We start from the raw sequence: 26043 nt of genomic DNA, 5'->3' as shown, positions 1-26043 counted from the left end.
TATATATACTATATATAATATATAGTACTCCATCATATATATATATTAATATACATTATTATATGTTATATATAAGTATATATATAATACAGTGTATATATATAAGTATATATATAATATAGTGTATATAATATATAGTGGAATACTATAATATATATTATATATCATTATATATACTGATATATATTATTATGGATCACATGGTAGTTCTACTTTCAGTCCTTTAAGGAATCTCCACACTCTTTTCCATAGCAGCTGTACTACTTTACATTCCAACCAGCAGTGTAGAAGTGTTCCCTGATCACCACATCCATGCCAACATCTTCTGTTTTTTTGATTATGGCCATTCTTGCAGGAGTAAGGTGGTATCGCATTGTGGTTTCGATTTGCATTTCCCTGATCATTAGTGATGGTGAACATTTTTTTGTATGTTTGTTGACCATTTGTATATCTTCTTTGAGAATTTTCCATTCATGTCCTTAGCCCACTTTTTGATGGGATTATTTTCTTACTGGTTTGTTTTCATTCATTGTAGATCCTGGATATTAGTCCTTTTTTAGATGTATAGATTGTGAAGATTTTCTCCCACTCTGTGAGTTGTCTGTTTACTCTGCTGACTGTTCCTTTTACTGTGCAAAAGGTTTTTAGTTTAATTAGGTCCCAGCTGTTTATCTTTGTTTTTATTGAGTTTGCTTTTGAGTTCTTGGTCATGAACTCTTTGCCTAAGCCAATGTCTAGAAGGGTTTTTCCAATGTTATCTTCTAGAATTTTTTATAGTTTCAGGTCTTAGGTTTAAGTCCTTAATCGATCTTGAGTTGATTTTTGTATAAGGTGAGAAATGAGGATCCAGTTTCATTCTCCTACACGTGGCTAGTCAATTATCCCAGCACTATTTGTTGAAAAGGGTGTTATTTCCCCATTTTATGTTTTTGTTTGCTTTATTGAAGATCAGTTGGCTGTAAGTACCTGGGTTTATTTCTGGGTTCTCTATTCTGTTCCATTGGTCTATGTGCCTATTTTTATACCAGTACCATGCTGTTTTGGTAACTATGACCTTATAGTAAAGTCTGAAATGAGCTAGATATGATGTCTCCAGGTTTGCTTTTTTTTCCCCACTTAGTCTTGCTTTGGCTATGCAAGCTCTTTTTTGGTTCCATATGAATTTTAGAATTGTTTTCTCTAACTCTATGAAGAATGATAGTGGTATTTTGATGGTGATTGCACTGAATTTGTAGATTGCTTTTGGCAGTATGGTCATTTTCAGAGTATTGATTCCACCTATCCATGAGCATGGTATGTATTTCCATTTGTTTGTGTCATCTATGATTTTTTTCAGCAGTGTTTTGTAGTTTTCCTTGTAGAGTTCATTCAACTCCTTTGTTAGGTATATTCCTAAGTATTTTATGTATTTATTTATTTTGCAGCTATTGTAAAAAGGGTTGAGTTCTTGATTTGATTATCTGCTTAGTCACTGCTGATGCATAGAAGGGCTACTGATTTGTGTACATTAATCTTGTATCTGGGAACTTTGCTGAATTCTTTTATCAGTTCTAGGAGCTTTTTGGAGGACTCCTTGGGGTTTAGAAATTAAATAACCTGCTCCTGAATGAGATTTGGGTCAAAAATGAAATCTAGATGGAAATTTAAGAATTCTTTGAACTGAAAGACAACAATGACACAACCTATCAAAACTTCTGAGATACAGCTAAGGTAGGTGCTAAGAGCAAGGTTCATATCTCTAAATGCCTACATCAAAAAGTCTGAAAGAGCACAATCTAAGGTCACACCTCAAGGAACTAGAGAAATTAGACCAAACCTAACCCAAATCCAGCAGAAGAAAGGAAATAACCAAGATAGAGCAGAACTAAATGAAATTGAAACAAAAAATACAAAAGATAAATGAAACAAAAAAGGTGGTTCTTTGAAAAGATAAATAAAATTGATAGACCCTTAGCAAGATTAACCAAGAAAAGAAGAGAGAAAATCCAAATAACCTCACTAAGAAATGAAACAGGAGATATTAAAACTGACACCACTGAAATACAAAAGATCATTCAAGGCTACTATGAATACTTTCACACACATAAACTAGAAAACCTAGAAGAGATGGATAAACTCGTGGAAAAATATAACCCTCCTAGCCTAAATCAGGAAAAACTGGATGCCCTGAACAGACCAGTAACAAGCAATGAGATTGAAATGGCAATTAAAAAATTATCAACACAAACAAAGTCCAGAACCAGATGGATTCACAGCAGAATTCTATCAGACATTCAAATAATTGGTACCAATCCTTTTGACACTATTCCACAAGACAGCAAAAGGAACCCTCCCTAATTCATCCTATGAACCCAGCATCATCCTAATACCAAAACCAGGAAAGGACACAACCAAAAAAGTAAACTATAGACCAATATTCTTGATGAACATAGATGCTGAAATCATTAACAAAATACTAGCTATCTGTATTCAATAACGTATGAAAAAGATAATCCACCATGATCAAGTGGGTTTCATACCAGAGATGCAGGGATGGTTTAACATAAGCAAGTCAATAAATGTGATACAACACATAAACAGAATTAAAAACCAAAATCACATGATCATCTCAATAGGTGCAGAGTATGCAGAAAAAGCATTTGACAAAATCCAGCATCTCTTTGCAAATAAAACCCTCGGCAAAATTGGCATACAAGGGATATACCTTAATGTAATAAAGTCCACCTATGACAAACCCACAGTCAACATAATACTGAATGGGGAAAAGCTGAAAGCATTCCCTCTGAGAATAGGAACAAGACAAGGATGCCCCCTCTCACCACTCCTCTTCAACACAGTACTGGAAGTCCTAACAAGAGCAATCAGACAAGAGAAAGAACTCAAGGGACTCCAAATTGGTAAAGAGGAAGTCAATAAAGTGGCATGTTCTGGGGGGGGGAAAAAAGAGTAAGTCAAACTGTCCCTGTTTGCTAAGGATATGATCAATTACCTTGGAAATATCTAATTTAAAATGATATCAATATCCATCTTGTATATACCTACCTTCTGTGAAAGGAACAATTTTTCTGGTTCTGTTGCTGGATAACCACTTAAAATGAGAATTTCTTCCTTTTGCCTAAATACAGTTCTTCTAATGGGTAGAGCCATACAATTAGTGTTTCAAGGAGATTTTCTATAATTCTATAGGTTGAGTCACATTTCTTAACATCAGCTCTCATTCTATGCTCTTAATTGCTATTGGGCTATTTTTTTCTACTTCTTTTTCATTTCTTCTGTGTGCATTCTTTTGAATCAGATCCTCAGAATGAGAAAGAGGATAATTAGCCATAATACTTAAGCTATTTGATTAATACTGCATCTTATAGAGGAAGAATGATTAAAGTGTTTTTTTTTTAAATAGCATTACCAAGTTAAAAATTTGTTAAGGATATTTCTAGAAAGCATCACAGGATCAGCAACTCATTTTCACAGGATGTAAGCAATAGCTATCATTGATCTTAGGCTCTTTTGAAAATGCTTTAATAGGGTTCTTTTTTAATTTTTTTGAATTACCACTTGAGGCTGTTAATTTTGAGCATCAGAAAAATAAGTCTTTTTCCATATTAATTTTACACTGACCTATTTTATAAAGTTCGTGCTATAATAGAAATAAATTCTAGCAATTACAGTTGAAGATGCAGCTTGCAGCCAATGGAACCATCAAGACCTTGCTAATCACTTCATAAGCATCATTGCATCTAATCACAAAACATACAAGGTAGGTATTTTAATCTACTGAATGGGGAAGCAGATGTTCTGAGACTGACTTGTATGAGTCACAGAGCTAAAAGGACTGGAAGATTGAAGCCCAGGTCTGACTGACCAACAATCTTATCATTAGCTTCTGGGTGAACAATATCATTAAAGCCTAAAACCAAATGGAAGAAACCTTTTACAGTGCAGTTCACAAAATCAAATAAATGACTAGGTATTGGTTAGGGTGCAGTGAAAGAGGTGCTCTCATGTTGCTGGTGGGAGTATAAATGGATATATCCTTTCTGCAAAGCAATCTGGTAAAACTGTCATAAGCCTTAAAATATTTTCATCTCCTTTACCTGAAATTCTATTTTTTACTCTATCCTAGCCTAAGGATATTATTTTTTAAATGTCGTCAAAGATTTATGTACAACTGACTGTATATTTGATTTTAAAAGAGCCCTTTTGTTTACTGTATATTCACATGTGCATATATATGCAGATTAAATAATACAATGTCTGGAATTTGCTTCAAAATAATGTGGACCCAAGAAAAGAGAAATGGATTCAAGCAGAATGATGGATACATGTAGGTTTATCACACCCTATCTCCACATAAAAAAATTTTTAAAATTATGTAAAAAGATGATTCCATCAAGCATTATTTATTATAGTGAAAAACATATTATGCTGTGGTATTCCATGACCCAAAACACTTTGCAGTCATTAAAAGGGATGCTTTTGAGAAAAATCTAGTAACACAGAAAATGCTCTCAGAACAACACAAGCAGGACACAAACTGAAACAATTTCACTTCAATTATGTGAAGAGTTAAAGGGGGCACAGTGAAATCTTAATATCAGGATCATTATGGTATCCTTTTTCTTCATATTCTTTTGCATTTTTCACAAATACCATTTATACCCAGAAAAAAACCAATAGTTTACAGAGGGTAATAGTCCATCTTTATCTGTAACAGGTTCTTTATTATTGTCACTGTCCAGAGATGGATAATTGGTCTGATGAGCCAACGGAACCAATCTGACAAGGTGGCAATTTTGGATAAGGAGCTGTTTAGACATCAAGTTGATGGCTTCATAACTTAAGATTCTAATGCCTCTACTGCATAACACAGTCATTTGTGTTTACAAGAGGTATTTCCATTGTCAAAGATTGAGGGTGAAATTAACAGCTCTGCTTTATTTCTGTGAGTGCTTTGGAATTTTTTTCTTTTAATAAAGTCTACTTAGGTCTTCACATAGTCATTAAGTATTCAGTAATACTTAGCACATAGCATTAAGTATTTAGTAATGCATTTAGGCACCATGCTAGGCTTGGTTTAAAAGACAAAAAGAGCCAGGGGCCTTCCTTTAAGGTAACTCAATTTCATGGGAAAGGCAGTGTCGAGAGTTATGGCATCGTAAAATAAAAGGTTGTGGAAGAGGATAATTCAGGATGAACCCAGGCTGGGAGTCCACAGCCTGCCAGAAGGCACCTGCTGTTAAGAATTGTTATTTAGCAATTAAACTTGTAGCTATAGTATAAATGGCATGGTCTGAGCATTGTGGCTCATGCCTGTAATCCCAGCACTTTGGGAGTCTGGGTGGATCACCTGAGATCCAGACTTCGAGATTAGCCTGGCCAATGCAGTGACTGTCTCTGCTAAAAATAGAAAAAAATTTGCTGGGTATGACGGCTCATGCCTGTGATACCAGCTACTCGGGAGGCTGAGGCAGGAGAATTACTTGAATCTGGGAAAGACGGAGGTTGCAGTGAGCCAAGATCGCATCACTGCACTCTAGCCTGGACAACAGAGCAACACTCAAAATTTTAAAAAAAATGGCATAATTTTCTTCACATGATTTAGAATTTTATCATTCTGCTCTTAATTTCAGCCTTTTAGAATATAATGTAATTTCGTCGAATAGGTGGGTCAAGATTTTCACCTTCAGATCCTATATGTTTCCTTTGCTGTGTACAGTTTTTTCCCCTGAGATGTATGATCATATTTCAAACACCACAACCTTCCCTGGTTCCACTGCCTGAAAGCTGCGTCTCCAACAGTAATTGCTAGAATTTGTCTTTATCAGAGCATGGACTTTATGAAACACAAGGAAGTTAGAGTCAGATGAAAAATACAACTTTTCTTTTTCTGGTGCTCAAAATTAATGGCCTCAAATGGCAATTAAAAAATCTTATTAGAAGCATTTTTAGAAAGCATGTAAGATCAATGATAACTATTGCTTGCCTCCTGTGAAAATGAGTTGCTGATCTGGTGATGTTTTCTAGAAATATACTTAAAGACATTTTTACATGATATTGTTCTTAAAACAAACAACCTACTTGAATCATCATTTCCCCCTCTGTAAGATGCAATATTAATCAATGGCTTCTGCTAACAAATAATTATTTTCTTTCATGTTCTGAGGATCTGATTTGCAACAAAGCACACAGCAGAAAGACAATAGAAAAAGCCCCACAGCAATTAAGAGCATAAAAATCAATTCCCAGCTGGACTGTAGAGTTCAATTGGAAAGGCAAAACATAAAGTTCTGGAAGGTAACATAGAAGAAGCTCATGACCTTAGTAAAGAAATGCTTTTCTTGAACACAATATCGGTGGCTCACGCTTGTAACCCAGCACTTTGGGAGGCCGAGGCGGGTGGATCATGAGGTCAAGAGATCGAGACCATCCTGGTGAAACCCCATCTCTACTAAACATACAAAAAATTAGCTGGGCATGGTGGCGTGTGCCTGTAATCCCAGCTACTCAGGAGGCTGAGGCAGGAGAATTGCTTGAACCCAGGAGGCAGAGGTTGCAGTGAGCCGAGATCACGCCATTGCACTCCAGCCTGGGTAACAAGAGCAAAACGCCGTCTCAAAAAAAAAAAAAAAATTTAAGCCTGAATCAATGTAAGTTGGACTTCATAAAGTCCAATTATGCAATTATAAAAAAAAGCTACATTTTTTAAAAGAACCTCTGTTCAATTAGACACCATTTATACAACAAAAACCAAATCCAGATGCAAGACCAGATAAATTTGACTATATTCAAAAGAAACTGTTGCATTGCAAAAAAAAAAAAAAAAAAAAACCCACCATAAGCAAACTAAAAATACAAACAAGAAGTTGGAAAAATTTTTTGCAATATGTTATAGACAAAGGGTTAATATCTAATATTTAAAAATATTTTTTATATTGAGGGAAGAAAAAGGAGACCAGACATCCTAGAAAAATGAATAAAATACACGAACAAGCAATTCACCAAAAATGGATGTAAAAATGGCCCTTAAACATATTTTTAAAAATTCAACTTAATTCATAAGATAAATGCAAATTAAAGTTACACTAAGATGCCATTTCTAGTCCATCAGTTTGGCAAACAATAAAAAATTTGATGACATACATTCTTCTGATGGTGAGGCTATAGAGAAATAGGTAGGCCACACATTGCTGGTGGGAATACAATCTTTATAAAAAGGAACTTGGCAGCACTTTACAAAACTACATGTGCATTTACTTGTTTACCGAATAATCATACTTCCAGGAATTTACTCTGAAGATAACACTTCCAAAAATTTTAAAATACTGGTAATATTATTGCAGAATTAAAAATACTAGTATTAGTATTGCAGTATTATTTGTAATTGTAAATATTAGAGCCACCAAAAGGCACAAGCACAGGAGGATAGAATAAACTATGGCATTTAAACTCCATGGAGTACCATGAGGCTATAAAAAAGTAAAGAAGATCTCCATAAAATGATATGGAACAGTTTGTACAATATAATGTTCAGACAAAAAGAATAAATATAACATAAAACTTTTTTTTTTTTTTTTGAGACACAGTCTTGCTCTTTCACCAGGCTGGAGTGCAGTGGCATGATCTCGGCTCACTGCAACCTCATCTCCCAGATTCAAGTGATTATCCTGCCTTAGCCTCCTGAGTAACTGGGACTACAGGTGCACGCCACCATGCCTGGCTAATTTTTTGTATTTTAGTACAGACGGGGTTTCACCATGGCCAGGATGGTCTCTATCTCCTGATCTCATGATCTACCCGCCTTGGCCTCCCAAAGTGCTGGGATTACAGGTGTAAGCCACCACGCTCAGCCTATTCTTGCAAATTTCTGTAAAGTCGATACTATTTCAGTTTTTAAAATATGATCTGGACGTAAAACTACTAAAAACCTCAGAAATCAAACTGGAATGAAAAACCACTAAAAACTTTCTGGTATATCTATGATGGGTTTACTTATTCATCTCATTGTTTATGGTAAAATACTTTAATGAGTGTAAAATAAATGGCTTCATTTACAGACTATCCAAGAGCCAATGGAAATGCAGTTGTGCCTCCCATCTATTAAGCAATGGCCTTTTGCCTCTAGCAAAATGTACTCAAAGTCAGATATACCATGCAGTCAGTTCAAATGCACTAACAGGAAGACTGCACTTATATTTATAAGCTTATATGCAGAAATTTTTGATTTTTACATAAAATGTAAACATGAAACAGTTGGTATTGATACTAAATAGGCACTGTGATCAAGGGTACTTATGCACTAGTTTTGGGTATTTGTACATGAACCAACTTGACTACACAGTGGCTGAGAGGCAGAACAAAGTTTGTATTGGCCAACCAGCCTAATACCCATTGAACCTCTTTTGTTAATCAACCATAATGTGCAATAACCAGCCAAGTGCCCCTTAAAAAAATCACTTTACCACTTTCAATGTCAAGGCACCACAGACTAAATATCCTTTGATTTGACTCAAACTGAACAGTAACATTTAAAACACACACTGGAAAGCAGTGCAGTTACCTCTCAAAATAGACAAAGACGGTTTAATTAAGAGGTTGATGAACCATATGTAGAATAATCAGAATGTCAAGGTAAGTACCAAAGAGAACATATGTAGCTATACAATGTGAGGTTCTAATTCACCAATTTTTCTTAGTAGTTGTGCCAACAGTAATTGGAGAAACATGTTCCTAATTGTTGATAGGTTGCATCTGGGGAGAGGATGACAGGTAAGCATACACATTTTGATAGGTACTCAATGTCTGAACTTGAAGAATAAAAATGCATTGCTTTTACAACTTAAAAAGTGCTAAAATCAGATCCAGTTATCTGATACAGCAGACATACAAATGTATATGGCAATAGCAAGTTATGTAAGCTTGCTCTTTAGCTCAAACTAAAATTCTAGTATTTTCTGACCAAACTAAGTTCAAAAGTACTAAATGAAAATAAGATAAGCAAATGATGAAATGTGGATCCTTTTCATTCAATATGGAAACTCATTGGACTGAAAAACCCAAGTCTTTATTATACCAAACTTCTATAATAATCTTAATGATAGTTAGCTTTTAAAAAACACAAAATACAAAATACTATGAATTAAATGTATGACAGATACAAAAAAGACATCAGATTACTTTGGGAGAAAGGTGCTTTTAAAATCTGTTTCCAAAGAAAATATTTTACATTGAGATACTTTTTTTTTTTTGAGACTGAGTTTCACTCTTGTTGCCCAGGCTGGAGTGCAGTGGTGCTATCTCAGCTCACTGCAACCTCTGCTCCTGGGTTCAAGTGATCCTCCTGCCTCAGCCTCCGAACGAGCTAGGATTACAGGTGCATGCCACCATGCCTGACAATTTTTTTGTATTTTCAGTAGAGACAAGATTTTACCATGTTGGCCAGGCTGGTCTTGAACTCCTGACCTCAGGTGATCCACCCATCTCAGCCTCCCAAAGTGCTGGGATTACAGGTGTGAGCCACTGCACCCAGCCCATTGAGATTTTTTTTTAGCTCATTTTTTTCTAAGAATGTATTTTTCTCTTTATGAAAACATAAAATGTTCCTTTTCTTTATAAACCTTTATATGCAAAATTGATCAAGCTCGTAAATTCCATAACAGGGTGAACCAAATGAAATACATAAGTAAAGGAATTTACATGATTAGAAGGCTAATTATGGTATCACAGCATAGGTTTAATATTAATGCATAGGTTTTAAATTTATTGCAACTATACTAACTTCCTAATTTTAGATTTGCAGTTGCGTCCTCCTAACTGCATCTAATGGCAGAAGCACCACCTTGTGGCAAAAGTAGGAGCTTTTAAATTACAGAAGTCAGGGCTGGTAACCCAGAAAGGAGAAAACAATTTAATGGGCTTGCAGGACACTGCTATTTTATTTCCTGACCTGGATTAGGATTCCATCAATGCTCACTTTATAATTATTTGTTAAACCATATGACTTTTCTGTATTTATTGTATTTCCTACTATTAAAAGTTTAGGGAAAAAACTCTTATTGTACCTGAACTAAAGGTCACACTCCTAAATGCTTGAATTTTCTAAGCATCAGTTATATTTTCTGGAATTTCCTATAACTTTGAGGAATTTTTAATCTTGTAAATGGACTGTTGTGTTTTTATGATAGGAAACAAAACACCAGAAAGATATTTATTCTTTGGTAAGCGACAGAAGAATTCCCTACAGATGTTTTCCTCTGAATGTTTTCATCCCTGCGAGTCTCCCACAGCCTCCAAGAGCAAATGTAGGTGCTTTCAAATCATCTAAAAGACCTCTACACTCCTATACCAGCAGGTCTGAAAACTGTTAGAAATGAAAAACAAAACCAACAGATTTGCAGCATCAATATAAAATATTAAGGATTTATAGCACATTTAACTATGTAACAATATTCAATCAAAAAAAGGTTTCCCTGTCACATTTTATTTATCCTATTTTCAGGTCTTGATACATACTATTCACAAAATGATCTGAATTAGCTGGAGAGATTTTCATCCTCTGTAACTGCTATGGCATCACTTTCCTTAGAGGTGAACTAAATTGCATTTAGTACCTCTTCTTATAGCCAAGAGCAATTTTTTTATTAAGGGGAAGAAGCCTTATTCCTTTTTTCCTAGGAACTTGTCAGGATACTTTAGTGACCAAACCCTCACTATTACTCTCATCCAGACCCATCTAACTGATGCCTAAGAAGAGCCACTAGCTGATGAGGCCCACAGCTCACTCAGAGCCAGTGTGCCTTGTGCAGGAGTGGGGGGACAGCATCACCCAGACACTGCCTCCTGGAAGACACTGCCTAGTAGCTTCCATTCCATCATGGACAGCACTGCTCACTCCTGACTTAACCTCTGCTTTGTTCAAATACTAGAAATATTAGATTTCAAGTGCAATAAAGATGTGGGCAGATCTGCCTGAGAATATTTCACAGGACAATGCCTTCCACTGAGTTAATGTTACTTGCTCAAATAACTCGTATGCTCAAGTTAGGTACAGAAATACTTTTAAGAAAGTCGTTAGACTGTAACCTTGCAATTTTTGACTTAGGCCTCTTCAAAGGTGCTATAACGAGGCAGCCCTAACCAAATGTCTGTTTCTTATAATTTGACACATTCCAGGTATGACTATTCTAAAGGTCATTGAGTATCATTGAATCAAGTTTTTGTTTCTACCTATGAATAAATGTCAGGCTGTTGTACTCCCAAGATGTATATCTTCCTTGAAGAGTTTTTAAGTGAAGCTGTCATGTAAGACTAAAAGAAGGAATAATCTCAGGGATCCTTTTACAGAGTATTAAAGAAAAGAATGGGATTATTTAACTTAAATCTGAAGATGTCTGATTCTTATTTCTCACTGAAAACAAGTAAAAAAAGAAAAACTTAACATGAGTTACTAATATTTCCAGAACTGCCCATTCAGAAACGTTTCATGGGACCCAAAGTTAAGATAAAATATTGTTAATGAGTAATCTTGGCATTGATGTTCTACATTAGATATATTTCTATACTTTACTGTAAGGTTCAACTGACCACTCTACCAAAAAAAATTCTTTAATCTTTTCAAGAAAATGTATTTTAAAACAATTTTTAGCTTTTTCTCCTAGAAATAGGCACACACATATGTATGAAACAGAAGAAAAATAAAGGGAGAAAAGGAGAGGGGGGATGTGGGCAGAGAAGGAGAGACAGAACACCATTAAGGATACAGAATAATAAAGGAAATTACTACCACTCAATGAGAACATAATCTTTTGAAATCTTTGCTATAAATGGAATAAAAAACTAAGTAATTCTGATAGGTTATTCTACTCTTTTTAATAAAAACATATCTAATCAAACTATTAGGTACTTCTAATCATTTAGACTTATAAGAAGCATTCAAAAGAAACAAACATAGTAACAAACAGTGAATTTAGGCACAGGTTCACATAGATTGCTTTACTTTCAGGGAATCCCGAACCTTTAAGAAATTACTAAAATTATCAAGAAGTTAGTTAAATTTTATAAGCTCTTTCCCTCAACTTTGGCTAAATGTAACCATATTAAAATATTGATATAGTTTTTTTATCATGAAGCAGAAATGTTAAATGATAAATTTATTTTAATCTTTACTCAGGAATGGTATTGAAACAAAGCTCTTACTATAACAACCAGGTTAAAAAACAGGGTGAATCAATGCTATTGTATACGTCCTTGAGCTAGAAATTTCTTACTTATGGAGTCGTGCTCAGGAAACAATATTTAAAATCTTCAACTGTAAACTCTGAGCTTGCAATGCTTTGATTTTTCCTGTATCTCACATGTTTTTCAGTGCCATTAAATATATTATCTTCTTTTCCTTCTTAAAGAACTAGTGTTCATGAAAGGATCATCATCGTCATCCTGAAATGAGATACAAATGTTGTATTAGTGACTGTTTCACGCTTCACTGAAACAAGACAGAAGTTCTTATGGGCAAAATAATACCAGTGAGAGTCATTTCACATGGGGTAGACTTTATTTTTCTATTTCCTTTATAACTGTGAAATATATAAATCCAATTAAATTCTTAGTGAGCATTAAAATAAAAATTTATCCTGCTGTGTGTGTGTGCATGTATCTACAATATAAACCACATACATTTCCCTCACTAACCTTAATAAAGAGAAACGAAGTACAGGTAAGCCAGAAAAAAAAAATTCCTCATTTTATATTTGGTTTTTGAATAGGTTTTTTCATTTACATTTTATTACAGTTGTTATCTACTCTTCTGGAAATTCACAGTCAAAAAATAATGACGCCACATGGAGATCTAACTCAGAAACAGCTGTAATTTTTATTTCCCATTACCCATTTAATGCTAGAAATAACTAGCTACTCTCATACTCATGCAAAAAACAACCTAGCAAAACAAGCTTTCAAATAGTTTTTTGGATTAAAAAATATATATATGTAGATTTCAAGAGTTCCAGTGCTACCGGGCTATAGATTATATGCATGGTAAGAATTAATAGAAATACCAGATATTAACTAATAATTGAAAAGAATGAAAACAACCTCAGATAAGCCCAATTATATGATTTTATCAGGATAACATAAAACTGATTCCTAAGTATTCTATAAGTATTCAGAAAACAAAGCAAATTTGTTTATAAATTTTTTTATTTGTGTTTAAGACATTAAAAGAAGAAATCATTTGATGCTAAGCTTTGTTGGTGGTATTAGCACTTCCAAATGTTAGCTAAATTAACCATCTCTGGTGAGAAATGGATGCCTTAAGAAACACAAATTCATTATCATTTACTGATTGATTTTCTGCTACTATCAAAGGCAAAACTTAAACCAGAGACAATCCAAATGAAGTGTAACAGATAATTTGCTAATAGTTTGTCTTTGCAGTTAACACAGCCAGTATACAAATTTTTAACTGTAACATATAACCGCATGTATATCTAGATGTTTTGGGATAAACAAATGAGTCAATAACTGCTCACTTCCCTCCTGGAAGCAACCTATTAGCACTTAACAGGTAGGCTGATCTCTTGCTGCCATTTTTCTTGGCAGCCTGAGTTGAGTCTTCTCAAGCTGTTTTAAACCACAGCTGAAATATAAGGAACATGGCAACAGCAGCCAAAGCTAAAAATAAAAGGCGTAAGTCACAGGTTACAGAGTAGATAAACCTTCAGGAACTTACACTATGTGAAATAAGCCAGTCACAAAAAGGCAAATACTATATGATTCTACTTATATGAAGTACCTAGAGTAGCTGATTCATAGAAAGAGAAAGTGGAATGATAGTTACTAGGAGATGAAGAAGGAGAAATAAAGACCTGTTATTTCAGGGATACAGATTTTCAGTTTTGCAAATTGAGAAAGTGCTGAAGATCTGTTTAATATGGATATATTTAGCACTGCTGAACTGTACACTTAATAATGGTTAATTTTATATTTTTTGCTACAATTAACAATTATTAAAATAAAAAAAAATAAATGAAAGGGGTGATAAGCCTAAGAGAAACACCTTCAAGCAATTCAACAAAAACTAGCATGTAAGTCCCTTAAAATGGTCCCCATGAAGGAAAGGGGAAGGGCAGTATCCTTCAGTCATGTAGTTTTCTTTAAACTTAACTGAAACAACAAATTAATAAAGGCAAGAGGCAAGTCCTGACTTAAACCTCTTCCTGTTCCTCCTTTTCATTCATGCTGGAGGATATTTCATGGTTGCAGACAACCATCTGGAATTAAAGTTTTTTCCAGAAATCCTCCCAGAAAACATTTCAGACAATGCTTGAATACCTACATGTCATGAAATCACCACCATGTGCCACCCTCTACATGACACATATAGAGCATGTAGTGAGTACTAAGTATTCATTAAAGTAATATTGAAAGCTCTTGGGATATCATCATCATTTCTCCAAGTGTAAGTAAATGTTAGCAGCTAAACAAAATTTTGATTCCACTGTTAACTGGGCAAATAAGAGCTGAGTGAATATCATATTTTAAAAATCTACAGGACTTTTAAATCTAAGGTAGATACATTCATGGGCACTCAACATATGTTACTTATTAACTCTTAACATTAACTATAGTTCAAAGGAAGGTTATCAATAAAACTATTTTTTAAAATAATTTTTAGTGGAAGGACAAGATGGCCAACTAGACACAGCCAAGAAGCACCACGGCCACTGATAAAGACCAAAATATCGAGTAAGCCAACATTTTGAGCAGATCTTTGGAAAAATGCACGAAGAGTTGATAAAGGTGACACAAACCGGAAGCTGAAGAGGGAGACAGCTGGGAGCCTTGCAGGGGTTGCCCAATGCCAGGGCTGGTTCCCGGTCTCGAAAGGCTCCTAGGAAGTGGTGAGTGAAGGAACGATGAGACAGCCCATTCTCACTATGGACCTCCAAGATCCTAGCTATAAGAGCTCTCGTTTCCCCCAGAGACATTTCAACTGGCAGGGGGATCTGCCCAGACAGCAGGCAGAGACAGAGCTCCAGAAAGCACGGAGCCCAGGAGTTTTCACACGCAGGGCAGCTGCAGCAGAAGGTGGCCACAGGAGCCCATCACCCAAGACTTCTTATTTCCCTTGGGGCAGGACTAGCCTCACCTGACTGCTAGGGCAGGATGGAGTGGGGCCAGCTTCCCTGTGGGACAGAGGAACATCGGTTCTGCAGGCCCTCCTCCCCTATGACTCCTTCCAGGGCCTCTGCCAAGCTGCCCTGCAGGAATGTGTGCACAGTGCAGCCTTTGCTGCCCAGCCTGAGTGTTTTGCTGGTGGCTCCACCTGAGTACCTTCCTGGCAGCCTGGGAGCATTTCAGATTCCCCAGCACAGCCGGTACCTGACTCTGAGGGTTCAGATGATGGAGCCATAGGCTGGTCCCAGTGCCACAAGGCTACAGCACACAGCTTGGGGCTTCCAAGCTAAGAGCTGTGGCTGGCACTCAAGTTGGGGAGAAATCTTTCAGAACACTGAGAGGAGTGGGTTTATGGGCTGGTGCAGGAATGGGATGTGCTTTCCTCCACAGTGCTGGTCTGGGAAGGGTATGGCCTGTCTGCCAGCTGTGGCCTCTGGCTGAGAGAGCTCTGCAACCCAAGACACCTAACAAGGGAAATGCAGTTGAGGTGCCAGTGATAAGAGAAGCCTCACCCATGGCCCAGGAATGGACCTGGTAAAGTGGTCGTCTCTCTCTCTGCTCCCACCATAGAGCACAGCTGTGAACACACAGAAATACAAAAGAACTATGCAGCTGAGTAAGAGCCTATCTGCTTGACATTAATGTTAAATGTTAGCTAACAGATCACAGCCAAAATTACAACACCAAAAAAATTCTGCCAATATACATATCTGTGACAAGCAGGGCAAGAATCTAGCCACAATAAAGATCTATATAGAGCTGTGGCCCTCTGAAAGCACCCAGAAACAAGGCCAACTGACTATACTCAACTTACACTGCAGTTGTAACATGAGAAAGAATCTATATGAGATATGTAGAAAGAATCAGAGCAAGAATTCTGGCAATTCAAAAAGCCAGAATGTCCCCTTACCTCCAAATGAGCCCACTAGCTCCCTAACAATAATCCTTAACCAGATTGAAATTACTGAAATGACAGATGTAGAATTCAGAATCTGGATGGCAAGGAAGCTCATCAAGATTCAGGAGAAAGCTAAAACCCAATCCAACGAATCCAGTAAAACAATCCAAGGGCTGAAAGATAAAATAGCCATTTTAAGAATAAACAATACTGAACTTCCAGAATTGAAAAATTCACTACAAGAATTTCATAGTACAACTGAAAGTATTAACAGCAGAACAGAATAAGCTGAGGAAAGAATCTGAGAGCTCAAAAACCAGTTCTTCAAATCAACTTGGTCAGACAAAAATAAAAAAAAGGAATGAAGAAGAATGAAAAAAACCTCTGAGAAATATGAGACTATGTAAAGAGGCAAAACCTATGATTCATTGACATTTCTAAGAGAGGAGAGAGAATAAGCAATATGGAAAACATATTTGAGGATTTAGTCCAGAAAATTTATCCCATCTTGTTAGAAAAGTTGGCACGTAAATTAAGAAATATAGAGAATTCCTGTGAGACATTATATAAGATAACCATCCCCAATGCATACAGTCAACAGGAAAAAAAAAAGAACTTAAAAGCAGCTAGAGAGAAGGGTCAGTTCACTTACAAAGGGAACCTCATCAGACTACCAGTGGACATCTCAGCAGAAACCTTACAAGCCAGAAGAGACTGGGCGCCTATTTTCAGCATCCTTAAAGAAAAAAGAACTTCCAACCAAGAATTTCATATCCCACCAAACTAAGCTTCATAAGCAAAGGAGAAATAAAGTCTTCCACAGGCAAGCAAATGCTGAGCAATTCATTACAACTAGATCAGTCTTAGAAGAGGTCCTTATAAGGTGCTAAATATGTAAACAAAAAAACACCACTGGCCGGGCAGGGTGGCTCAAGCCTGTAATCCCTGCACTTTGGGAGGCCGAGGCAGGTTGATCATGAGGTCAAGAGATCGAGACCAACCCGGTCAACATGGTGAAACCCCGTCTCTACTAAAAATACAAAAAATTAGCTGGGCACTGTGGCGCATGACTGTAATCCCAGCTACTCAGGAGGCTGAGGCAGGAGAATTGCCTGAACCCAGGAGGCGGAGGTTGCAGTGAGCCGAGATTGTGTCACTGCACTCCAGGCTGGGTAACAAGAGTGAAACTCTGTCTTAAAAAAACAAAAACGAAAACAAAAAACAACACAACACCTACTACCACAAAAACATATTTAAGAACATAGCTTAGAGATGCTATAAAGCAACTACATAATCAAGTCTAGAAAACAACCAGCTAACAATACGATCGTACGACTGAAATCTCATATCAATACTAACCCTGAATATAAATTGTCTAAATGCCCCCACTTAAAAAGAATACAGTAGCAAGCTGGATAAAAGGACAAGACTTGACTGCTGTTGTCAACAGATCCATTTCACATGTAATGACACACACAGGCTCAAAGTAAAGGGATGGAGAAAGATTTAACATGCAAATGAAAAACAAAAAAGAGCAGAAGTCGCAATTCTTTTATCAGATATAACAGACTTTAAACCAAGCAACAGTAAAAGAGAACAAAGAAGGGCATTACATAATGATAAAGGATTTGATACAACGAGAAGATCTAACTATCCCAAATATATACACACCCAGATCCATAAATCAAGTTCTTCTTAACCTACAAAAAGGCTCAGACAGCAACAGAATAAGAGTGGGAGGCTTCATCACCCCACTGACAGTGTTAGAAAGATCATCCAGGCAGAAAACTAACAAATTTAGGACTTAAACCTGATCAATTTGACCTAACTGACATCTACAAAATACTTCATCCAATAACTGCAGGACACAATTTCTTCCCATCTGAAAACAGAACATATTCTAAGATCGACCACATGTTCAGTCATAAAGTAAGTCTCTATAAATTCAAAAAAATCAAAATCATACCAAATATACTCTTGGACTACAGTGCAATAAAAAGAGATATCAATATTAAGAAGATCTCTCAAAACTACACAAATACATGGAAATTAAACAATTACTCCTGAATAACTCCTGGGTCAGTAATACAATTAAGGTAGAATCAAAAAATTCTTCAGAATTAGTAAAAATTCATTCATTCATTAATGAAATTAATTTCATTAATGAAAATGAAAATAGAATCACAACTTACAAAATTTTAGGGATATAGCTAAAACTGTTGAAAGGAAAGCTTGTAGAACTTTACACCTTGATTAAAAGGATCTCAAATTAACAATTTAACATTGTACCTAGAGGAACTAGAAATAAAAGAACAAACCAACCCCAAAACTAGCAGAAAAAAGAAATAACTAAAATGAGAAGAACTGAACAAAACTAAGATGTAAAAATCCATACAAAAGATCAATGAAACCAAGAATTGGTTCTTTAAAAGAACAAACAAAATTGATAGATGGCTAGCTAAACAAAGGAAAAAAAGAGAAGATCCAAATAAATACAATCAGAAATGACAAAGATGACATTACAACTGACTCCACAGAAATACAAAAGATCTTCAAAGAATACTATGAACAACTATTCACACACATTAGAACATCTAGAGGAAATGAATAAATCCCTCAAAACACACAACATGCCAAGATTGAACCAGGAAGAAAGTGAAAACCTGAACAGACCAATAATAAATTCTGAAATTAATCAGTAAAAAACTGACCAACCAAAAAAGTCCCAGACTACATGGATTCACAGCCATATTCTATCAGACATACAAAGAATGGTACCAATCCTACAGAAATTATTCCAAAAAAATTAAGGAGGGAGGCTCCTTCCTAACTCATCCTACAAAGCCAGCATCAGCCTGATACAAAATCTGGCAGAAACAACAAAACAAAGAAACGTCAGGCCGATATCCCTGATGAACACAGATGCAAAAATCCTCAAGAAACTAGTAAACCAAATCTAGCAGCACATCAAAAAGTTAATATGCCATTATCAAGTATGCTTTATTCTTGAGATACAAGACTGATTCAACATATGCAAATCCATAAATGTGATTCACCACATAAGCAGAATTAAAAACAAAAATGATATGATCTCCTGAACAAAATAAAATCCAACACCCCTTCATGATAAAAACCCTGAACAGACTAGGCACTGAAGGAACATACCTCAAAATAATAAGAGCTATCTATAAAAATCCACAGCTAACATTATGCTGAACAAGCAACAGCTAGAACCATTCTCCCTGATAACTGGAAAAAGACAAGAATGCCCACTCTCACCACTCCTATTCAACATAGTACTGGAAGTCCTAGCCAGAGCAATCAGGCAAGAGAAAGAAAGAAAAGGCATCCAAACAGAAAAAGAAGTCAAACTATCTCTCTTTGCTGACGATATGATTCTATACCTGGAAAACCCTAGAGACTCTGCCAAAAGGCTCCTAGAACTGATAAACTACTTCAGCAAAGTTTCAGAATTAAAAAAAAAAATCAGTGTACAAAAATCAGTAGCATTTTTATACACCAACAACGTTCAAGCTGAAAGTCAAATCAAGAACACAATCCCATTTACAATAGCCACAAAGAAAATTAAATACATAGCTATACAGCTATATAGCTAACCAAGGAGACGAAAGATCTCTATAAGGATAATTATAAAACACTGCTGAAAGAAATCACAGATAACACAAATGCAAAAACATTCCATGCTTAGGAATTGGAAGCATCAATGTCATTAAAATGGCCATACTGCCAAGAGCTATCTACAGATTCAATGCCATTCCTATCAAACTTCCAACATTATTTTCACAGAATTAGAAAAAACTATTCTAAAATTCACATGAAACCAAAGAAGAACCCAAATAGACAAAGCAACCCCAAGCAAAAAGAACAAGGCCAGAAGTATAACACTACCCAACTTTGAACTATATTATAAGGTTGTAGTAACCAAAACCAGTATTGTACTGGTATAAGAACAGACACAGAGACCAATGGAATAGAACACAGAGCTCAGAAATAAAGCTGTGCATCTACAGCCATCTGATCTTTGAAAATGCTGACAAAAACAAGCATTGGGAAAAGGACTCCCTATTCAATAAACAGTGCTAGGACAACTGGCTAGCAATGTGCAGAAGAAAATGGATCCCTATCTTTCACCATATACAAAAATTAACTCAAGATGAATTAAAGATTCAATAGTAAGGTCTCAAACCATAATAACCCTAGAAGAAAACCTAGAAAATAGCTTTCTCAACATTGGTCCTGGCAAAGAATTTTTGGCTAAGTCCCCAAAAGCAATGGCAACAAAAACACAAATGAACAAGTAGAACCTCATTAAACTAAAGAGCTTTTGCATAGTAAAATAAACTATCAACAGAGTAAACAAAGAAACTACAGAATGGGAGAAAATATTCACAAAATATACATCCAACAAAGGTCTACTATCTAGAATCTATAAGGAATGGAAATAAATCAATAAGGAAATTCAAATAACTTCATTAGAAAATGGGCAAAGGACATGAACAGGCACATTACAAAGAATAAAACATACAAAGCAGCCAACAAACAAGAAAAAGTGCTTATCATCACTAATCATCAGAGAAATGTAAATCAAAACCACAATGACACCAATTCACACCAGTGAGAATGGCTATTACTACAAAGTCAAAAAACAACAGATGCTAAAGAAGTTGTCAAAAAAAGGGAGTGCTTATACATTGTTGGAATGTAAATTAGTTCAGCCAATATAAGCCATTTGGAAATTTCTCAAAGAACTTAAAACAGAGCTACCATTCCATCCAGTAATCCCATTACTGGCTATATAACCAAAGGAAAACAAATCATTCTATCAGAAAGACACATGCATTCATATGTTCACTTATTCACAAAAACAAAGACATGGAATCAACTTAAGTGCCCATCAATATGGACTGGATAAAGTAAATGGTGGTACATATACAACATGGAACACTATGCAGCAATAAAAACAACTTAAAAAAATTAAAAATAACATCAAAATTATGTCCTTTGCAGCTAGAGGCCACCATCCTAAGCAAATTAACATAGGAACAGAAAACCAAACACCACATGTCCTCACTTATAGGTGGGAGCTAAACACTGAGTATACATGGACATAAAGAAGGGACACTGGGGGCCCTAGTAGACACTGGGGACTACTAGAGCGGGGAGTAGGATGTGGGTTGGAAAACTGCCTGCTGTGTACTATGCTCACTACCTGGGTGATGGGACCTGTACCAAACATCATGAAATTCCCATGTTATAAACTTGTACATGTACCCTCTGAACCTAAAAGATGAAATTATTTATCAAATAAAAAAGTTCAGTAACTAGCTAGCAGTCTCAGTGTAAATATCATAAAGTTATAAATTAGTTAAAATTTAACAATATTACTTAGTTACCTCACTTGATTCAAAATCAACCCCTTTCGACACTTGGCTCTGGGACATGTTTTTGTTAGATGATGCGCTGGACCACCTGAGGCAAAACAAAAACAAAAATAAACACAATGAACTACATAATTCATCAAGTGTGCCTTGCTAGCTAAGTTTTTCAATCTAGCAGCCACTATGAACATAGATAACACACAATTCCCTTAAAATTTACATTAGAGGCAATAAAACTTAACTGTAAGGAAAAGGACTCGGGCAGGCTTGACTTCTGGTTTTGCCATTTACTAACTATGTGGCTTTGAGCAAATTACTTAACTTCTACGTGGTTCAATTTCCTCACCTATAAAATGAGGACAATTGTTTTATAAAGATTAAATGTGTTACTATGCTTAAACACTTAGAACAGTGCCTGACACATATTAAGTACTACAACGATGCTTACTTATATTATTATAGTTACTATCATGTACTAAAATATATCTATTACCATCTTCCACTTCTGAAAACTGTGGGAAAATTGAAATATTTTCTATTCAAATCTCAGTTAATAAGAAAATCATGATTCCTACTTTTTTTTTTTGAGACGGAGTCTCACTCTGTTGCTAGGCTGGAGTGTAGTGGCGCAATCTTGGCTCACTGAATTCTCTTGCCTCAGTTTCCTGAGTAGCTGGGACTACAGGCGCGTGCCACCATGCCCAGCTAATTTTTGTATTTTTAGTAGAAGCAGAGTTTCACCATGTTGGCCAGGACAGGCTCGATCTCGACCTCATGATCCACCCACCTCGGCCTCTTAAAGTGTTGGGATTACAGGCATGAGCTATCGCACCCAGCCTATGCCTACTCTTATAAAACTTAACTTGTAGTAAATTCCTATGTATTTGAAGTAATAAGAAATTTAAGTCATTTTAGATTGGGGCCGGTAAGCAAATCTAGCCCATGGCCAGGTTTTTTTTTTTTTTTATTAAATGGCCCATAAGCTAAGAATGGCTTTCACATTTTGAAATGGTTACATTTTAAATGGTTATACTAGTATCTATCTATGTAATATCCCTGGTTTTGCCTCTTGATCTGCCAAGCCTAAAATACTCCCTATCTGGCCCAGTAAGAAAAAGTCTGCTGATTCCTGTCTTCAATAAAAGCGGTGTTTATAAATTCTTAATCAAAAACTTCAACATGATTTAGGCTGTTATAGTGAAATAAATATGTCCAAAGGTTTTATCTAGAAAAATAGAATGAGAATCACAAGATCTTAATGGAAGAAGTAAATAGAAAAATTCACAGGTCCTTTGTACAAAAGTAAAGGGCAGGAGGATTTGTCAGGCAAACTTGAAGAGCAACTAAAGTTCAGAGGCAGCAGATCAGCACATTTATCAAAGTCCACTCTACTAAGTGGCAGAGCTTAAAGGGTTTAAACTATAAATAAAACACCATGCATAACCTGCAATTACTAAAAAATTCTGCAAAAACAGTCTAAATTAGAAACACAAATCTGCCAAGGCTGATTTCTGATTTGTTTCCAAAATGTCAATTTCTAAACGGCCTCTCAAAATTTAAAGGATTCTTATGGCTTGCACAATGGACAGAGAGGTTAATTACTGTACCAAGAAGCAACAACAAAGATGAGTTTGGGGTCAGAATGCCTGGCTTGTCTGACTAGTTGGGTGACCTTAGGTAAGTTACTTAGCCACTGTGCTTCACACTTCATTGCAAAATGGGGATGATAAAGTTATAACTATATCTATCTCTCGGGGATGTTGTGAGGACCACAGAAGTTAATTCACATGTAAATTGCTCAGAGCAATGGCTGGCACATAGGAAGTGCCAAACAATATAACTGTGAGTTATATTTCTATTTCATGTCTAAAGGAATTGGCAGACATTTACACAGCTGAAATGTAAGCCAATCTACTGTGATAACAAAAGGAAACTATTTTTTCTTTAATATCCTTAAGCATATATCAAAAACAAAAATATCAAAATAGTATTTTGATTCATTTCTGAAAAAACAACAAAAAAACCTAGGAAGCTAGATTGGATTTGTCTGTGTGTGCTTTAATTCACAAAGATAAGAACAACCAAACAAGGAGTTAGAAAGGGGCCCTTATTTCCTTCCAAAACCTGAGGTATCCTGAAAATCTTCCAAGAAATCTCATTTTCCCTAAGAGAATCTGAGTTAAGTTTTCTATCACCTGGAACCAAAGAAGTTCTATTTAATACACAAAAATGAGCCTGAGAAATTCAAGTAAATCTTTATGAGCTAAAAGAAGTCCCTCCACTACCTACCATAAATATATAAACTGACTTGCATCTGTGCCTATCTTGGTATTCTTGACTCTCTAAAGGCAAGTATGGGCTTCTGCAACTGTACTCTCCCAGTTTTTTCTTGTGTCTTTCTTGTTTTTTTTTTTTCTATTCTACCCAAAGGCTGGGTAAGGTTAAAACTGCAGGCTAGGAAAACAAACCCTCTTCTGCTCTGCCTTCTTTTTTCAGGTGATCCCATCCATCCCAATGGCTTTAAGTACCATCTGCATGCTGTCCAGAGGTAAAACTTAAGTATCATTTCAAAACCCTTATCTGAGTTCTGAACTCATACATTCAATTGCCCATAACCTCCCTTCATTTAAGTTTCTAGGCATCTCAAACTTTTCACATCTAAAGTGGAACTTTTGATTATATGCCTATCATTCCCTACAACACATCTGTCCTTTCTTCTTTTATACCCTTCTCAATATATGGCACAAATCTAAATGCTCAAGCAAGAAACCAAAAATAGACATTGATTCCTTATTCTCTCTCACTCCAAACATTTAATCCATCCCCAAGTTTTATCATGTCTATCTTCAAAATACATCCTGCAACCAACTGTTTCCTTCATTTCACCCACCACCAGCCCGTGCGAGCCTCCATCATCTCTCTTACCCCGACTCCCTACAGCACCCTCCCTTCAGGTAAGCTTGTTTACACTTGTTCTGCAACCACAGTGATCCTTTATAAATGTAAATCAAAGGTGCCACTCCTCTCTTTAAATCCTTCTGTGGATTCCCACTGCCTTTGTAACATTCAAAACCTTTGTCATGCTTATCTGTTCCTGCAGCATGATTTACCCTGCCTCCCCTTTCTATTCTCACCTCAAACCATCTCCTTTTCCATCAGGCTTTAGTCAATGGCTCATAAATAACATTATTAAACTTGCTTCTTCAACAGACTGTGAAATGGTTTGGGCTGTGTCTCTACCCAAATCTCATCTTGAACTGTAGCTCCCATAACTCCTAAGTATTGTGGGAGGGACCTAGTGGGAGATAACTGAATCATGGGGCAGTTCCCCCAAAGTATTCTTATGGTAGTGAATAAGTCTCACAAGATTTGATGGCTTTATAAAGGGAAACCCGTTTCACTTGGCTCTTTTTCTCTTTTCTTGTCTGCTGGCATGAGATGTGCCTTTCACCTTCCACCATGACTGTGAAGCCTCCCCAACTACGTAGAACTCTGAGTCCATTAAACCTCTTTCTTTTGTAACTTGCTTAGTCTCTGTACATCTTTATCAGCATTGTGAAAATGGACTAATACAGGCTGCATGTACTTGTCCCTCTGCTTTTTGGAAGGCCACATTTCCTTTCTTAAAATTTCGGCTTAAATGTAGCCTCCCCAGAGGCTTTCCCTGATCATCCTTCAAAGTAGATGCCAATGTCCTGTGCCATTGTTTCTTCTTTCTGCACCAGATAATTTCCTTTAATGCGTCCTATCTGATCTGCTGATCACCAGCTCAAACGTTACCCACCTTCTTTGTAAAACCTTCAATGATCTTTCCCAGGAAGACATTGGCACATCCCTTAGATTTCATTACACCTGAATAGAACATTTATCTTGGTGGATTAGCAGTGCCCTCTAATTAGCATGCCACTAAAGTGTAAATTCCTTGAAGGAAGAAATATTTCTTTTATCTTTCTATCCCCAGAACCTAGCATAATGTTTAAAGGATCCAATAAGTGTGAATGTGGAACTATACTTACACTCTTTCTAACATTAATCTCTAAGTCCCATACAGCTTATATTCTCAGTGTGGTCAACACCACAGTCAAAGAACAAAAATAGAGTGGGGTGAAAAATCATAGCTATTACAATGGTATTTCACCCTCTTATACTCAATCCTATGCAACAAAAATTTCATTCTTTAGGTATTTAATTTCTAACGTTAGGGAAAAATTGAATTAAATCTAAGTTAATTAATTTTTCTCCTTGGATAATCAAGAAGTGGATGAGATCATAAAAAAAAAAGCTTGAGAAACATTGATATAAGCCTTTTTCATCAATCACCCTTCTTTCTGGAGTTCCTGCTCATGCCTTTACTCTGAGCTGGGACAACCATTCTCTACCCTACTAATCCAAATCTTGCCTTTGAAACCTTATCACTGTCTCCATTAAGCTGCTTCTTTTAGGTCACATTCCTTGCTCCTTTTTTCACCAGCCCATCATACTTATGGGTCTGTAATATAAGATTTCATACCTAATTATGTACTAATTCACTCTCTGATGAATTCAAATGTTTATTTCTCTTTTCCACTATAATTG

General features: G+C 36.0%; 1 protein-coding gene across 18 annotated transcripts in view; it reads right to left on the bottom strand.

The window, feature by feature from the left end:
• Positions 1-11587: 11587 nt before the first annotated feature.
• Positions 11588-26043, bottom strand: part of MRE11 (MRE11 double strand break repair nuclease) — a 109305-nt gene continuing 94849 nt past the window's right edge. For 14 of the 18 annotated variants that reach the window (XM_035265235.3, XM_078339929.1, XM_078339932.1 and 11 more), the window contains 2 exons: positions 21484-21559; positions 11588-12432 (listed from right to left, as the gene is read on the bottom strand). In XM_035265235.3, the coding sequence (XP_035121126.1) occupies positions 12376-12432; positions 21484-21559 (133 nt within the window). In that variant the 3' untranslated portion in view covers positions 11588-12375. The remainder of the gene's footprint in view (positions 12433-21483; positions 21560-26043) is intronic. The other 4 variants (XR_013523160.1, XR_013523162.1, XR_013523161.1 and 1 more) reach the window with 1 other exon arrangement.

The sequence above is a fragment of the Callithrix jacchus genome, chromosome 10 (genome assembly GCF_049354715.1).
Source record: "Callithrix jacchus isolate 240 chromosome 10, calJac240_pri, whole genome shotgun sequence".
In the NCBI taxonomy this organism is placed as follows: domain Eukaryota; kingdom Metazoa; phylum Chordata; class Mammalia; order Primates; family Cebidae; genus Callithrix; species Callithrix jacchus.
Note: the sequence above shows the minus strand (reverse complement) of the source record. Positions and strands in the feature narration are given on the sequence as shown.